Genomic DNA, 12790 nt, shown 5'->3' on the forward strand with positions numbered 1-12790 from the left:
CTGCCTAGGATATTCTTTCCCAAGGTATCCACAAACGTCATCCCTCCTTCAGGTCTCTGTTCAATCAAATGTCACCATCTCAATTAGACCATCCCTGATCACTCTACCTACCTAAAATTACAAACTCTTTTGCTCCCCCATCCCACTCATACCTCTGCTTGGTTTTTCCTCATTGTCTTTGTCACCTTTAAAAGATTATAAAATTTACTTATGTCCACAACCCCCACCCACACACCCCCCAGCTTCCATCTCTGTGAACAACTCCTTGTGTATCTTTCTAGAGATAATCCACATAGCAAATATACTCTATAGGGCGGTGGTTAAGAGCCTGGACTCTTAGGCAGCCTGAAGTTAAATTCTGGCTTTGTTATTTAATAGCTTTGGGTAAACTACTTAACCTCTATGCCTCAGTTTCTCCATCTGTAAAGTGGGCACAATAATAGTATCTGCCTCCCATGAGATTGTGAGGAGTAAACGAGTCAATATATATAAAGTGTTGAGAATGGAGTCTGGCATAAGTTTCAATGGGTGTTAGCTATTTTTTATGAGTAAGTCTTAGAATCTTAAAAAGGAAGGGAGGTCATCCATATTACTCCATTTTGACCAGAGTGGCCTGTGTGGCCTTAGACAAGTCCCTTTCCCTTTCTGGCTTTGCCTCTTTTATGGAATGGAGATGGAGCAAATATTCCCAAGGGCCTGACAAGCAATGGCTTTTCCTGGAAAACCTTTAAAAATAACTGATTTATTGCTACTCTAACAGAAATACATGTTTATCCACATATACACTAGAATAGAAGCTCTAAAAGGCAGAGACTTTTTTTCTGTTTTGTTGCTTGCTGTGTCCCTAGTGCCCGACTGGGGCCTGGTCCCCACTCTCTCAGACCTCAAAGGGACAGAGAGGTGGACCCACCCATGTAGACACAAGGGTCAAAGCAGCAACAAATACCCATTTTTCAGACTGTGGAGTCGGTGGGGGTTGGGTCCGAGTCCTGGCTCCCTCTTGCTGTGTGACCGGGGCAAGTGATGGCCTCTCTCTGAGCCTCTATTTACTGATCCTTAAAATTCGTATAATTATTGGGCCTACCAAATAGAAAAATGGGCAAAGTATGTAAACAGGTAGAAGAAACACAAGTTGGTCAGTAAGTAAACCAAAAGGCGTATCACCTCAAGGAAACAGAGAGTAAGACATGCCAATTAAAACAACACAGTTCTCAAACGCATGTTTGGTGAAGGGGTAGAAAAACAGTCTTCTCAAAATTTGCAAATGTCAATTGAAGGCAGTCTTAGTGGAAGGAAATGGGGCATGGAAGTGGAATTAAGTTTTTAAATGAGCAGACTATAATGACCAAGCAATTCTATTTCTAGGAATGGATTCTACATAAATGCACAAAGAGGTATAAGGACATCACTGCAGCAAGATCCATACGAACCAAGGAATTGGAGAGTTTACAAATAGGGTTAGATTATGGAACTCCCCACAGTGGAATCTCATGCAGCTATTGGAGTGAAAGGAAAATACGGCACCTAAGTTTAGATGAAATGGACAAATTCCTAGAATAGCACTTAGCAAAACTGACACCGGAAGAAATAGAAAAGCTAAGTAGTACTATAACTATCAAAGAAATTCAATTCTTTTTTTTTTTAACTTTTATTTACTTCAAGTGTGTTTTTTTTTCCAGGACCCATCAGCTCCAAGCCAACTAGTTGTTTCAATCTAGTTGTGGAGGGCGCAGCTCACAGTGGCCCATGTGGGGATCCAACCGGCAACCTTGTTGTTAAGAGCACCGTAGTCTAACCAACTGAGCTAACCGGCCATCTCCAAAGAAATTCAATTCTTAATTAAAACCCTTCCCATAAAGAAATCTCCAGGCACAGATGATTTAACCAAAAAAAAAAACACCCAACCTGGTAAACAATGCATATAGTTCAATTTATGTAAATATAGTTTTATATAACCAGTGTGACAATATGTATATACCTATTTATAGTCATATATTTATATAGTTACTTAGATCTATATATGTATGTAAACACATAAATAAAAACATGAAGGATGCACATCAAACTGATGATGATGATTTCTGAGAGAGAGGATTTGGGGCTGTCCCTTTACCTACATTGTTTCCGTCTTTATGAAGCCATATTTATGATCAAACAAAACTCCTTCAAAGGTCAGATTCATTGAAGTAAAATAGCCAATGGTAGGGAAATGATGTTGAGACCCACCCTGGCATCTGCCATCTGGTTCTGGACACTGCCATATCCAAAGCAAACAGTAGTTGCTCAATAAATGTTAGTCCAAAGGAAAAGCATTTCTACCATTTTAACACAGAGTCCACCACATATGTAACATTGTGCGTTTATTTACAAAGAGGTTAGAGAAACACACATTATCTGGCCCCCCTGTGCAATGGGGAGTCACCATCGTCATAATAAATACAGTAATTTTTTAAAAAGAAAAAAATACTGGATTGGAACAGCTGAGGGTCATCCTGAGCTCCCCCCACTCCCTCTCATGGGGCACGAGAGGAGGGGGGCACGAGATAGATGCCATCTTACTTCCCCTCTTCTACCTCCCAACCCTCCATAATTATCCAGGGATAGAGGTAAAAGAGTCTTTCTTTCCAGGTGTTATCAACTCCTCCTTAACCCTCAAAACCCCAAGGTCAGTGCTCCTTCCCTTCCCAGGGAACTCTGCAGGCATCGTCTGGGTCAGATAGAGTTTCCAACCGAGGTGCCAAGGGGATATTCTAGGGGTCCAGGGACATGGATGGGGGGCACTTTGTATATGAGGGGAACCACATCTGGGCATAGAAAGGTGGAATAAGAGCTCAGTGAGAGAAGTAAAGGGCATCAAACAGACTAAGTGTCTAAACTAAAATGAGGAAATTCAAACTGAATTACCCCTTCTGCATACCATAGCACACCCATAGTACAGATGAGGAAAGTGAGGCCCAGAGAAATAGAACTTTTTTGCCGCACGGGCTGCAGAGCCAGCAATTGAACTGGGTCAAACTGGGCTCCTCCCCCATTCCTCCCTATGGTGGAGGGGGAGCCTTTTCAACCAAGACTGCAGTGGATGGGGGCAGTGAGGAAGGGTCTTTGGAAGAAGAGAAAATGGTGGTCTTTGGAAGGGAGGTGTGGAAGGGTCCGTGATAGGGAGTGTGGGGGTGCAGAGGCCATGAAGGGGGAGCCCACGCAAACCCTCAAACTCACACTGTAGTCATGACCTTGAGAGAACCCGAACGGAAACGCAGTATCTTTTTCTTGAGCGCGTGGGAAGCCTTGATCTTCACAAAGACTTTGGCGGGGCCCGCTGGCGCCCCTCCACCTGCACCGCCCCCTGGCCCGGAGGCCGCGGTGGCTGCCACCAGCTGCTGCGGCCACACGAGGCCACCGCTGCCGTCTGAGTCGCTGGATGCGGAGCTGAAGGCAGGCGACTCTCCCTCGCTGGCACTAGATTCACTCTCCCCGTAGCCGCCGCCAACGCCGCCCGTCGGACCCCGGCGTCCAAGGGGCCCCAAGCGCCCCGCTGAGCACTCTGAGTCGCTGCCTGCGCAGCCATAGAGCAGCCGGCGCTGAGGAGCAGACGGGGATGGGCCAGGCCCGGGGCCGCGGGCCGCGGGGCCGCGGGGCCGCCCTCGGCGCCCATCGGCTGCGTCGATCTCGGCGGTGGAGCGCCAGCGGCGGCAGGACCCCGCGGCCTGCGCGGCCAGCGTGGGTGCTGGGCCGCGGCGGGGCCGCGGAGGCCGAGGCTCTTCCCGTTCAGCTGTAGGGTACTTGGGGGGTCCCGGAGGAACCGCGGCGGCTCGGCCCAACAGGCTGGTTTCGGACTGGGAGCGCGCGGCCTTCCGAGCCCTGGGCGAGCCCCGACGGCCCGACGCCTCCGTCATGCGTCCGCGGCGGCCGGCAGCCCGGGGACGCTCCCGAGGTGGGGACTGCTCCACGCTGCGGCCCCGCGTCAGTGGTGGCGCTTTGCGGCGGGCCGCGCGGCCAGGGAGGCCGCGGGTAGCCGCCTGTGCCCCGGGGATGTACTGCGCCTTCACCAGGCGGCCCTCGCCCGGGCTGTCGGGGGGCGAGGACACAGCTGGCGGCGCAGCGGACTCCGGCGCCGCCTCCGACTCCCAAGGCGAGGCCCAGGCGCGGCCCAAGGCGGCCGGACTGGCGGGACGGCCCCCCGCACGCTCCACTGGGGGCTCAGGCGCGGGCCGCGCGCCTCCGGGGGGCGGGGACGCGTCGGGCGGCCGCTGGCGCACGCTGTTCTGGCGTCGCGGGCCCCCGTCCGCGCCCCCGGGACTGGTCCGGGGCTGGCCCGCCCCCCGGCGGCGGCGCCTGCGCAGGAGCGCTGAGATGTAGCCGTCCAGGGGCCGCCCTTTGCCAGGTGCGTCGGGCGAGTCCGCAGGAGGTCTGCCACCTGGCCGCGGGCTGCGCAGCGCCACGGCGTGCAGGGGGCTGGGCGTCAGGAAGGGCCCCGCGCGGGCCCGCCGTTCCGCAGAGGAGCAGGCTTCTGGGCCCGCAGATCCCGCTGCCGTCGGATAGGGAGCAGAGAAGGACCGCGGCACAGCTGCCCGAGCACCCACCGCCTCCGGAGCACTGGGACTGGCGTCTCCTAGGGAAAGGAAGGCAAGAAGGAAAGAAAAAAAAAAAACGGAATAGGGAACAGGCACTCAAAGCCCTTTTCTCAATGCAACTAGGAGGAGCAGGTTGCCTGTTGCACCCCGCCCCCACCACCCGCCCAATTCTCCGACTCCTATCAAACCCTGTTCTCACCCCTTCACTCATATCAGGTTCATAACAAAATCATTAACAAGTGGCCTTCAACAATTCACATGGTCTGCCCTGCCTCTACCTCTCTGACCTCCATCTCTAATCCCTCCTCTATATTATTGGTCTCCAGCCAACACTGATTTCCTGGATGCTCAGGCCAGCCCCGCTCCAGCCTCAGGGCCTTTGCACTTGCTTCCCAGAAGACTTTTCCTTCAGGATATCTGCTTGGCCCCACCCTCACTTACTTCAGGGTGCCACTCAAATGTCTCAGTCTCAGTGATGCCCTCCCTGGCCATAGTTTGTAAAATTGCAATTCCCTCCTCAACTCAAAGGGACATGCCCTAGTCCCCTTCTCTAATTTACTTTTCATGTCAATATCTAATACCCTATATATTTTACTTAACTTATCTTGTGTATTACCTATTTCATCTACTAGAATGTCAGCTTCGTAAGGACAGAGATTGTTTTCACTGCTGTATCCCTCACCCCTAGGATAGTGCTAGGATAGCACATAGTAGGGGCTCAGAAACTTACTTGTATAAATGAATAACAGCAGTTCCTGTTTACTGAGTGGCTCCCATGTGCCAAGTTCCATGCCTTAGGGCAGAGGCTCACTGAATACTCAAAACTTCCCTATGAGGTAGGTGCTGTTATTAATCTCATTTTAACAGATAGAGAAACAGAGGTCCAGGAAGAAGTGACATGCTCAAAATCACACGAAAAGGGAATGTCACAGCCAGAATTTGAATCCAGATTGGTCTGACTCAGAAGCTTGGGCTCAAAACCATCCTCTCATTGTCCAGTCCCTGGCTCTCCGGGTCCCAATCCCACCCACCTTACCTAGGGACTTGGGCCTCTCGCTGGCATAGATGCCCCGGGGTTCAGAGGGACCCAGGCGTCCATAGGAGCCAGATCCGGAGAAGCCACTGTCCCCACAGAAGGTGGAGGGTGGTGAGTCGGGACCTCCTGTGGAGCTGGGGTCTTCATAGAAGCCTGGATTCCGGGGAGAAGGGGAGACACCATCAGGGGGCCTGTCTGGGGAAATCAGGAGTGGAGAAAAGGAGCCCAAGAGACAGAGATGGGGGAGCCTGAGGGATGGTGGGCAGTGGGAAATATTGGGGAGTCCCAGGCCAACCCTGCCCCTTTTACCCATGCTCACCCGAGCTGCGCCCGCTCTCCTGTTCCAGGCCCCCAGACTCCAAGCTCAGGTCTCCCAGCTGCTGGCCCAGGTCCCAGATGAGCCCGGGCAAGGCCTCCTGAAGGCATGGGGAGAGCAGGATGGTCAGAAGGCCCCCAGTCAGTCCTCTGCTAACTGGTTCCCTATTCCAGGAGTTCATGGGGAGTTTCACTTTGACAACGAGGCTCTGACTCAAAAGGTAAAAGCAGCACCTGAGGCTCAGGGTCCCCCTCAAGCTCTCTGCCCCTTCATCCCATTAGAAAGTCCTTCTGGCTAACACCAGTCCTTCATCCTGCAGCCACTCATTCCCTTTTAGGTTTGATGAGGCCTCAGAAGGCCCTGTTCCTTCCCCCTCCCTGTCAATTGTTCCCTCCATCTGTGTTCATGGCCCCTTGGCCCCTATTAGTCTAACTTCAGATCTGGTGGTAAGGGCAGTTCACTGCTAGAAGTTGGTGTCCAGAACCTGCCTTCTCCCAATCCTTGGGCTTCCTTTCTCAGATGCTCCCATCTTTCCTCAGTGCCCTTTATCCACCAGTAGAAAGTTGTTTTGCAAGTCTTCCTAAGACCTTCCCAGTGCAGACATGTTCCCTCATATGGATAAAATAGGCTGACTACAAATCACGTAAGTCTTTGCTCCTCCTTTCAGAAAGAACGCTCAGTGCCTACTGGAAAGTCCTTCTGTGAGTCTGGCCTCAGTGGTACTGCAGTAATGGGCCCCAGCAGGTTCCTTTGGCCCAGGGACCACATCTTCCTCCTGCTCTTCTCCATTCCCACCCAGAAGCCTCCAGTGTCTGCCCACTGCTCCTCAGCCCCATAAGAAATTTCTGTTGAGTCCACCCTGGATTCTTTTTGCTGCAGGAAAAGACCATTTCTTATTGGGTGTGAAAAAAATGAAGGTAAAAAAACTCTTTGAGGGGAGTGTGACTGACTGGGGGCGGGGGGAGGGGCTGAAACAACACAGATGGGGTCTCCAAGACACTAGGATTTAATCCCATTTTGGAAAACGGGGCCAGAGTCAGAAGAGTCTCACACAGGTCTGAGTAAGGCCAGAGGCGGCAGCAGCCTGGGCTGACAGCAGCCTGGGCTGACGGTTGACCCTCAGACAAAAGCGGCTTGTCTGGACGGTGGAGGGAGGGGAGGAGGTAGGAGGCAATGGGAGGGCAGGCGCCCAGCCCTGCCTATTTAGGGCAGAAAGACTGGCCGGCTCCCTCACCCTCCCACCCCCCACCCCCGCCCCCTGCCCCCCAGCTTCCCACTCCTTCCACTGCTCTCCTGGGCCCTGTCCCTGCCCCTCACCCCCACCGCACCCCACCGCAGAACATAAGCCCCCATCTGGGCTTGTTTATGGTAGGAAAGTCAAATCAGTCCACTTTGGGCTCCTGCTCTGGGTGTGCAGATGTGCTCAGGGTGATGGCGCCATCTTTGAACAAAACCCAGGAAAGCAGGCAAATTGTGTAGCATCAGGGGTGGCTAAAAAAAAAAAAAAGAACCAAAAAAAAGAAAACCATGGACCGCCCAGACACACCAAGTCATGCTCCTCACTAATCGGCCCCTTGCTCACTGTGCTAGCCTCGCTGGTCTCTTTGCTGTTCCCTGAACATGCCAGACCTGTTCCTACCTCAATAGGATATGTCCCCCACATCTCCTGCCTCACTCCCTTGCCTCATTCGGAAACTTTGCTCATCCCATTCCTTCTCTCACCCTCTTTCTAAAATAGTTCCCCCATCACTCTGCATCCCTAGTGTCCTGTTTTCCTATGTAGCAGTAATGACCTCCTGGCTTAAAGTTATATCAGGTTGTCACTTGTCTGTTGTGACTCGCACTAGAATGTCAGCCATAGAGGGCAGAGACTTGTCTGTTTTGTTCATTGCTGTACCCTCCCCGCCCCCAGTGCCTAGACCAGTGCCTGGCACAAAGTGGGTGCTCAGGAAATGTTCGATGAAGGAGTAATGTACAGCAGAACATTATAGGGCTATTAAAATGGAAGAAGGTATTTCTTTATGGAAGCATCACCAAGGTAGAGCGTTGAGTGGAAAAAGAATAGTGCAGAATGTATAGTATGAGGGTGAGCCAGAATTACCTGGAGGGCTGGTTAAAACCTAAATTACTGGGTCCCTCCAGAGCTGGAACCCAAGCATTTGCATTTCCCATAGTTTCCCATGTGATGGTGAAGTCCCGCGGGCCACACTTTGAGAACCACTGGCATAGTCTCTGGGACCTCACCCAAGAAACTGGAATTTGTAAAAGGCAAAGCAGAAATTTATATTTCTTTTGCTTTTTTAACACCTGGAGTGATTCCTTTTTTTTTTTTTTTTTAATTTTTATTTACTTTAAGTGTGTTTTTCCAGGACCCATCAGTTCCAAGTCAAGTAGTTTCAGTCTAGTTGTGGAGGGCGCATCTCACAGTGGCCCATGTGGGGATCGAACCGGCAACCTTGTTGTTAAGAGCACTGTGCTCTGACCAACTGAGCTAACCAGCCACCCAGAAAATTATATTTCTTGGTATGTAAACTGTTTCTGCCAGTAGATGAATTCTGCCAGTAGAAGAGGTCCAAAGTCCTCACACCAAGGTGACAATAGCAGTGATCCCAGGGGAGAGGGTGCATTTAGGGGATCAAGTGAGGGATAAGGGGACTGGATGGTAGAACGAAGTGGTTAAGGAGGCAAGGCTTGGAGCCAAATTGCCAGGGTTCAAATTCAGCTCTGACACTTTCCAGCTGTGTGACCTTGAACAGGTTACTTCACCTCTCTGGGCCTTGGTTTCTTTACCTGTAACATGGGCATCATTTTACTCCTTCTCTTATGGGGTTGTTGTGAGGATTCAATGAGTTAAAACAGCAGTTCCTTTTAATCACTTAATAAATGTTAGCTTTTATTATTATATGAAAGCTCTGAATTCCTAACAAGGAAAATATAAAATCATATTTTACTTGTGTAATTAAAAATAAATGTTGGTAAGTTCTGTAGCTCTAATTTCAGTTCTTCCATTGCAGGGGAGGTAGGAGTTAGGGGGACAGAAGGGAGAGGCCTTCTCCACCCTTGTGCCTGGACCCCCCATCACTCCTCCCCCCACAACACCCCCCCCCCAGTCTATTTGTAAGTCTGACCTCATTCTTTCCAGCTGCAAAGGGATGAATCTTTAAAAGACCAGAAGGTCTTTGGTCTGAATCTGGCTCCCTGTTTGCCCACAATGCCTCTCATCTTTTTTTGCCGGTCCTACTGCAGTGTGCCTGAGGTCATCCAGCTCAGGCAGGTTTAACATGAGTGTGGCTGAGGCCCCTGGAGACCCCTCTGCCCAAACTTTCCCAGACCTTTGTTCCTCCCCTCACATGCCCCCAGTTTGTATCCAATTCTCTTTGTCCTTATTAGGAAGTCCTCCTGCAAGTCTAACTTAAGTCCTTCTTGCTGGAAGGGGTCCTTTCTCCTTGGTGGAAGAGAACAGGACCCCTGCCCTAATCCAGGGTTCTGGCCTCTTTTCTGTAATATCCCTAGTCTGTAACTGCATACCCATCATTCTTATTAGAAACTAATGAAGTATGGCTTCAGTCTTTTTTGCTTCAAAGGGAGTGTATTCCTAGGTGGGAGGGATGGGAAGGGTAAGCATCATAAGACAGAGGCTCAGGTATCAGTAGAGGCTTTCACCCCCTCTTCAGAAGGACCCAGGAACCCCAAACACCAGAGGGGTTTATATTTAGCGCTTCTCTGCTCCTCCCTCGGTGCCGCTGTCTCCCTCCCGCTGCCTGCCACCGCCTCCTCCCTGACGCTGGGACAGAGCTTTGCCTGGAGACTGTGGGGGGAAGAGGCCTCTCTACTACCACCTCATATGGTGGGGGTTGCTGAGGGGCAGAGATGAAGAAGCTGAGGGGGGAAAAGAAGGGGAAACTGAGGCAGAAAGCGGGAGAGACTGAGAGACAGTGAGGAAGGACACAGCTTGCCCATCCCCACGCCTTCTCCCTTTCCTTGTAGCGGTGGGAGGCGCCTCCCCAAGCCCAGCCAGCTCTGGGTGGGGTGGGGGGGAGCTGGTGAAGGCCCCCACAATGCGTCTCTAACTTTGGGAGGGGGTGGGGCCTCCCACAGCTGTTTCTGTTTCCAGAGAAGAATGTACAGGGTCCCACTCCAGGCAGGGGGAGGGGCTGGGCGTGCAGCCTGGGAGTCTGACTTCAGTCCCCTCCCCAGTCCCCATCTGGGGAGGGGGCAGTCGAGGTCAGCAGCAGGGAGAGCCCCCTCCCCCGCCACCTCGGCTCAGGTTTCCCCAAACGGGAAGCTCTGACCACCCACAGGCTTGGGGATGGGATCTGCAAGGGGAGCTGGGGTCTGGGGCCTGACGGGCTGGGGGGAGGGGGAGAAAGACAGAAATGGGGATGTAGGCCAGGGAGAGGTGCAGACATGCAAGAAGGGAAGAGCAGGGAGACAGAGAGGCACAGAGAGACGAAGGATTAAGAAAGACAGAAACACACAGCAAGTCCCAGAGAAGTGACGGCGAGAAGAGTGCAAGAAACCCAGGAAGAGGTCTGGAGAATTAAGAAATGGCAAGAGAGGGATGGTGCTTCTTAAGTAATCTGGAGACCTCTGCCTTATCTTCCCCCATTACAGCACCCACCCAGGGAGTCCAGAAGTCAGACCCCCATGCTGCCTCAACCTGCCTCCTCATGGGTTAACCAGGGCTGGGACCAGGTAGGAAAGGAGAGAAAGTGTCACAGGAGGGTCAAGATCACCGTGGGGTCCTCAGGGACTGTGAGCTTCCTCTCAGTAGTCATCTCTCCCTCAGGAGGCCCTAAGATCCCCTGCCCCCATCTCTCCCCCTCCGGAGATCTCCAAGCACACCAGGACTTAGGGAATATGGAGCTCTAGTAGCCAAGGCCCAGAGGGGGGCATGTTTGAATCCCAGCTGTGTGACCTTGGGTGAGTCGTTTGCCCTGTCCTCTGAGCCTCAGTTTCTTTCTCTGTAAAATGGGAACTATCCCCCTTATCTCCAAAGCTACAAGAAGACAATGCATGCCAAATACTGGGCCCTGGGTGTGACACATAGTACTTGGCGCCCAGAAGGATTTTCCTTGGGGAAGGGGTGTAGGGGATGGGGCCTGTGCATCTCAAGAGGCTCCAGCGGAAGCAATGCAGCGTCCCCTTTCCCAGTTTGGAGGCAAGGAGGCCACATCCCGCCCGCCGCCCAGACTCCAGGGTCTGCAGCCCCACCCCCTGTCCTTTTCCCCCCTCCCCCCCACCGGGACGACTGTTTGAGCATCCAACCGAGACAGACAGACAGACACAGATGGGGACGGAGGGACAGACGGACAGACGGCCTCTCACCAGCTGCTCCTCCAGGGCCGCTGCGGCCCGGCGCGCGGCCGCCGCATCTTCGTCCTCGTCGGCGTCCTCCTCGTCCTCCGCCTCGGCGCCCCCCATTCCGGGTTGGGCCAGCCGCAGCGCCTGCTGCACGCGGTACTCCTGCCTCTCCCGGAGCCAGTGCAACTCACAGAGCCCGGCCAGGCTGCCCTCCAGCCAGCCCCGCAGCCGACCCCGCTCGGGGCTCACCGGGAACGAGAAGGCCCGGATCATGGCTGCGGCCCCCGCCCCAGCCCGGCCGGGCCCCGCGGCCACCCCTCTCTCCCTGTCCCACCTCCCCGCCCCAACAGCCCGCCTGCCCGCGCGCCCGCCCGCTAGCCCGGCTGTCACAGTCTCATCTGCATAGGCGCCCGCCCATTGGCCCGCCCACCCGTGCCTTATCTGCATGACCACACCCCCGGCCGCACAGCAACCGTAGCCGATTGGTGGGTACCCTTCCTTACGAAGATGCTCGGTGGTGCACCGGCCCCACAACGCGACGCATGCTCGCAGCTGCCTACTCACTCTGCTTTCGGGCGGCCTCGCCACGCCCCTCCATTCGCCTGCCATTGAACCCTGACCACGCCCCCCAACCCGTCACCAGGAAACAAGTCCTCCCTTGCCCAAATGTCATTGGTCCATGCCTCCTCGGTACCGCAGCTGGTTCCTCTGGCTACCATTGGACTGTCCGGCTGGAGTGGAAGAGGTAATCTATAAATAGAGAACGGGTCGGTGTGACAATTTGGCAGATGCTCCTCTTCCTCCAACCCCTCGCAACCCTCGGCGTCTGAGGCTGCGCAGGTGGAGGAAAGGGTTAGAGTTATCCCTGATTTTGCCTCCTCTTCCACGAAGCCTTCCCAGACGTTCAGCTGTAAAACTAGAGGGCCAGACCAGCGAAGATCAACAAACTCCCATAAAATTATGCTTCTAAGCGGGGACAGCTTCACCGGCCTGCGACCGGCTTAGAAGGTCCACCGGCTTGGTTTTAATGATCTGCTGCTACTGTCTTGAAATTCTTATTTTTTGAACAAGGAGCCCCGCGTTTTCATTTCACACTGAGTCTCGCAAATTATGTGGCCAGTCTTGCTTCTAAGATAGGTTATATCTTAAATTCTGGAATTATAAGACCCTCGATGGAAGATTCTATGATTTGACCAGGACAGATTCTAAGTGTCTTTTGTCTCCCAGATGCCGTGAGGCTCTGCGCTCACCATTCTACGATTCCAGGGGCCTTTGTTCTACGTTCTAAGAGGCTTTGTTCTCAGCCTTCTAAGATGCTGTGTTCTCAACGTTCTATGGTCCTAAGAGTCTGATCCCGACGTTCATGTCCAAGGTTCCCCCCTCCCTTCCCGGGCTCCGCGAGCAGGGCTGGCGCCCCCTCAGGCGGCCAGCCTGTGTCACTACGCCAAGTGTGCGTCCCTGCAACCTTCAAGATCTAGCTCCAGTATTTGTATCCATTTCTCAGACAGACCTGACTCCCTAAAACTCAGGGCCCAGAAGATCATGTGGGAACTTCCCTCTTTT

The 12790-nt window shown here is 53.2% G+C and overlaps 1 protein-coding gene across 1 annotated transcript; it reads right to left on the reverse strand.

The window, feature by feature from the left end:
* Positions 1-2343: 2343 nt before the first annotated feature.
* On the reverse strand, positions 2344-11621 carry DACT3 (dishevelled binding antagonist of beta catenin 3). Its single transcript, XM_033129555.1, has 4 exons — positions 11252-11621; positions 5927-6023; positions 5608-5760; positions 2344-4609 (listed from the first exon to the last, which is right to left on the reverse strand). The coding sequence occupies exons 1-4, from the start codon at positions 11498-11500 to the stop codon at positions 3213-3215; spliced, it is 1896 nt and encodes a 631-aa protein (XP_032985446.1). The 5' UTR covers positions 11501-11621; the 3' UTR covers positions 2344-3212.
* Positions 11622-12790: the final 1169 nt, after the last annotated feature.

This window comes from Rhinolophus ferrumequinum, chromosome 15, assembly GCF_004115265.2.
Source record: "Rhinolophus ferrumequinum isolate MPI-CBG mRhiFer1 chromosome 15, mRhiFer1_v1.p, whole genome shotgun sequence".
Classification (NCBI taxonomy): Eukaryota; Metazoa; Chordata; class Mammalia; order Chiroptera; family Rhinolophidae; genus Rhinolophus; species Rhinolophus ferrumequinum.